The sequence below is a fragment of the Numida meleagris genome, chromosome 5 (assembly GCF_002078875.1).
Source record: "Numida meleagris isolate 19003 breed g44 Domestic line chromosome 5, NumMel1.0, whole genome shotgun sequence".
Taxonomy (NCBI): Eukaryota; Metazoa; Chordata; class Aves; order Galliformes; family Numididae; genus Numida; species Numida meleagris.
Window position 1 is genome coordinate 62,305,745 of NC_034413.1, and position 4,066 is coordinate 62,309,810.

At 44.0% G+C, this 4,066-nt stretch overlaps 1 protein-coding gene across 2 annotated transcripts in view; it reads right to left on the minus strand.

Moving 5' to 3' along the window:
* The window catches only part of MUC13 (mucin 13, cell surface associated), a 14,899-nt gene extending 11,391 nt beyond the window's left edge, over window positions 1-3,508 (minus strand). The window contains exons 1-2 of one of the 2 annotated variants that reach the window (XM_021400237.1): window positions 3,329-3,508; window positions 281-340 (exon numbers count right to left, since the gene is read on the minus strand). In XM_021400237.1, the coding sequence (XP_021255912.1) occupies window positions 281-340; window positions 3,329-3,386 (118 nt within the window). In that variant the 5' untranslated portion in view covers window positions 3,387-3,508. The remainder of the gene's footprint in view (window positions 1-280; window positions 341-3,328) is intronic. The other variant, XM_021400238.1, reaches the window with a different exon arrangement.

Below are 4,066 nucleotides of genomic sequence, written 5' to 3' on the forward strand. Positions count from 1 at the left end.
GGCCTGCTCTGCAGTACTCTTCTGGGAAGCTGTGCAGCAGCACCTGTGTCTGAACAGCAAGGATGCCCAAAAAAGACATGGCTTGGGGTCTGACCAGGGAGGACAAGTCCCTGCCTCCTTCTTTGACCATGCTCCAAAGAACCACAACAACAACTCCCTGCAGTTCCTGACAAGGGCGTGCCCTCTGGGCAGGGGAACACAGTGCTGCCTGTGGTCTCTGCAGCTCCTGGAACTGAGCACCCCTCTCGTAAAGGGCTGATGAAGGGACTTTCATCCTTACCAGGGGTTGCTGGTGAAGAAGGGTAGGTAGAATCGTTCTCAGTTGTTGTAGGTGTGCCTCCTGAAGAAGGAAAGAGACATGATAGCATTACTTTGTGTAGTGGGGAGGAAATCTCTTGAGGAACCATTTTGTTTTCAGGACAATCTCAGATTGGAGAAGGAGCGGGCCTGTGCATGGTCCAGTGGACCAGCCCCGAGCAACCCCTCAATGCATTGCTCAGGTGTGCCTCAGAAATAACTCCCTGCACTTCTTCACTAAGGTTTCCCTACAGGAGTATTGTGCACCGCCAGGAACCAAGTAACACCCTCCTATGTGTCAGCCAGTGGGTTTTCTCATCCTTACCTACTGTTGGTGGTGTTATAGAGATGGTAGAATTGTCCCCAGGTATTATAGCTGCGGTTATTGATGAAGAGAAGAGAAATTGTAGCCACACTTATTGTTTTGTGGAAGAAAACTCTTGGGGAACCCCTGTGTGTTCAGGAGCACCTCAGTTTTTATAAGGACAGGACATGTATGGGATCTGTTGTTGGCTAGTCCTGCACTTATACTGTCCATGGCATGGATACCTCTTTAGACTGAAATGCCCATATCCTGAGGCCTGCATGTGTTCCCCAGAAGCACATGGCTTTCTTCCACTCTGTCCACAGCTGGCCGAATTACCAGCACAGATGTGTGCCCAAAGGAAAGTCCCCTGGCTTGCATAGGGCAAGTTCTGCATAGCCAGCACTCCTGTTCTGGATCTCAACTAAATCTGCAAATATTACGTTCACTGCAAGGTAGATAGGTATTTTGAAACTCTGGAAGATGCTTTCTTGAGCATCATTACAAGTTCTTTATTGACTCCTTCAGAGCAACGATGGAGAAGTGGGTGCCTTTGCTAACAGCTTTTCCTCTGCCGAAACAAATTCAGGTGCATATTGAAAGCAGTGTATTTCTGTTCATATAAGACTAATTATGCCAAATTATCATCAGTGTAATGAAGATCCTTTTTCCTGGACTACACTAGTATGTAGTGATGATAGTTTGCATTATTTTTTGTCATTTTTTTTCTTCCTTGTTTGTCTGTTTTGTGTTGAGAAGTAAAGAAGCAACTAATACGACAGGCTTGCTGCTAAATTTGTGGTACCAATGAACAGTTTGGATCACATGACCTAACTTCAGTATGTGTTACTTAATAAATGAGTTAGTTAGGAATAAATGCATTTAATCTGAGTTAACATTGCACACATAATTTAATCTAAACAGCATGCAGCTGGAAGTCTCATATATTTGGCACTGGCACACTCTTATAGCTGGTATATTAAATAAAACTTTGCAAACAACACTGAATTCTCAACAGACACTTGAAAAATTGGCCCCATTCCTCAAAAGCTATTGCAAGGTTTCAAAAATCTGAAAAAGAAGCAAATTTAATAAGTCTTTTTCTTCTTATCAATAAAGCTGACTTGAAAAAGGCTCATCAAAAAGACAAGGCCTAAAGTAATCCATTAGCGTGCCCTGGGTGAGGAGGAAACATGTGGTCTCTGAGTCCTGCAGGCAGCATTTTGTTCCCTGGTCAATGTGAAGAAATGGACATTTTGGCTATAACCGTGATTCCATGTTGTCCACAGGCTGGGTTTGGAGCATTTTTCTAAATTGCCTTCTCAACATCGATGTTACATCATTAATGTCTTTAGTCAACAACGTTTAGCTTCATACAGGCTGGCTACCAGCCCTCCAGGAGTACCCTTTGGACTCAGGAATAATCACATCTGTGCAACTGCAGAGCACATGAGCTGCAGTTGGGCTTGGCAGAGGTAACATAAGCAAAGGTGGCTCTTTAATGGCCCTACCTGACCAGCCCCAACCTCCTGCACCAGGAAACAGGATGGGTCATAGATTCAGGCATTTACCACAGAGATAAAGAAAGGGATCTTAAAATGCAGTTTATGGAATAGCAGACTACCGAGCGGGGTAGGCCTTTGTCAAGAGCTTTGTAAGAGCTTTGTATGACACATCATACAAAGCTCTTACAATGTTTGCTTAGAATGAAATGCTTCTGGGCATGGACAACCTTAGGCAAAGTCTACTCAAGTCAATGCAAGACTCCCATAGCCTTCAAGATCTTTCAGTCTTACTGTTGTCATAAAGCCTCCAAACAGAAAACCAACCAAATGCCAAACTAGAAGACTTCTACACTTGTAAATTATAAATCAGACTGTAGTATGTTGTAGATGTTCCTGTAAATACATATATTGACTCGCAGTACAGAGACTCACTGCCGTCTGTCCCCATCTGATGCAATCTTGGCAGCATTAGTGGAGGTCTTAATTTGGCTCACCTCTCTGTATCTTTGTTTCTGAAGTAAATGGGATTTCCTGTCCTTTCACAGCTTCAAGTTGCCACCAAACTCCTCCTATAGCTGCTTTTACTTTTACAAACTCCTCTGCTACAGTTGATCTGTCCCTGAATATCAAATACTCTGCCCTATAACCACCAAAGTTGTTACAGTGCTAGAAAAACAATTAAGCGGCCTATAGAATGATTCCTGCCCTATTGTTTGAATAGACCACAGCGCAACCCTCTGCCATCCGAGCCAGTGGCGAAGTTCTTATTAATTAGCTTCAATAGGAGAGGAATGAATGCTCTGTAAGCCAGTTCAAGCAGTGCTGCTTTCCAGACTGATTGTTTAAGGATATTCTGGCCGGAAGGGCAGTGGCAGCATTCCTCTCCCTGGGTGCTGGGGTGGAACAGTCACATCTTTTGTGATGACTGTAACAGAGCTTGAATTACCTGGGTTTAGTGTGCAAGTCCTGAAAACTGCTCCTGGAATAGGCTGAGTTAGGTTAATCACAAGCCCCAGTGCTTTTGCATTGTTCTGTGAACAAGGAAAACTGTTTTCTTGCAGTAACGTTTTTCATCACTAATTAATCAAAATCTAGATATGCTGAATGGTGCATGGCCACTGACTTCAGTCTCTCAGCAGCTACAAAAAGCACTGAACAATCCATTCACCGCAATAGAATAGCTGCCCAGACAAATCCCAAAACAGAAGATAGTGTTTCTTACCTACTGAAAGGCTCAACACCAGGCAAAGCAGGAGAGTGAAGGACATGCAGCGTCTCATTGCTGCCTCTGCTGCTGCTGCTACTCGTCGCTAAACCTGAGATAAAGTGCTTTTCTCTTCCAGCGTCAGCTCATTTAAGATCCCAGCCACAGGTAGGGAGTTCAGCCCCAAGCTGACGTCACGGTGGCAAGTGGCAAATGGCAGATCCAAGCTGTTTTTTTCCTTCCTCCTCAAGCTGGGAGGAGACCTCTGGACCTGCAGTATTCTTCCTGTAAGTTATAAACACTTGAGACCTGTAGACACAAGGAAGTTACTGCTAAATATATTGACACAAACTGACAGGACACTAGCTATCCCTGCCAGTTTGACAAACACTTTCAGTATGAGTTAAGTGGAGGGTGCTGTGCAGGCTGTCCTTAAAGGGGAAAGGAAAAAGCTATCCCATTCCAAAGCATGCTAAGGATGTACTTAGATCAGAGTACCTGAGATGTATGCACTCACTCCCTTTGCAATACATTACCAGTGCAGACAAATTCTATGCCTCAGACCCCAAGCTCTCTATACTTACAGACAAAATTTTACACCAAAGCATCTTACTGCTCAGCAGGGTGAAAAGCAAGAGAAAACACCTGCATCTTTAACATTAAAGAAACTGAGCTGGCTTTGGCTGTTTTGGGAGTGATTATGGCTGATCTATTTGCCTACATCTTTGTGTATGCTATAGGCTTGTGAAAGCAATG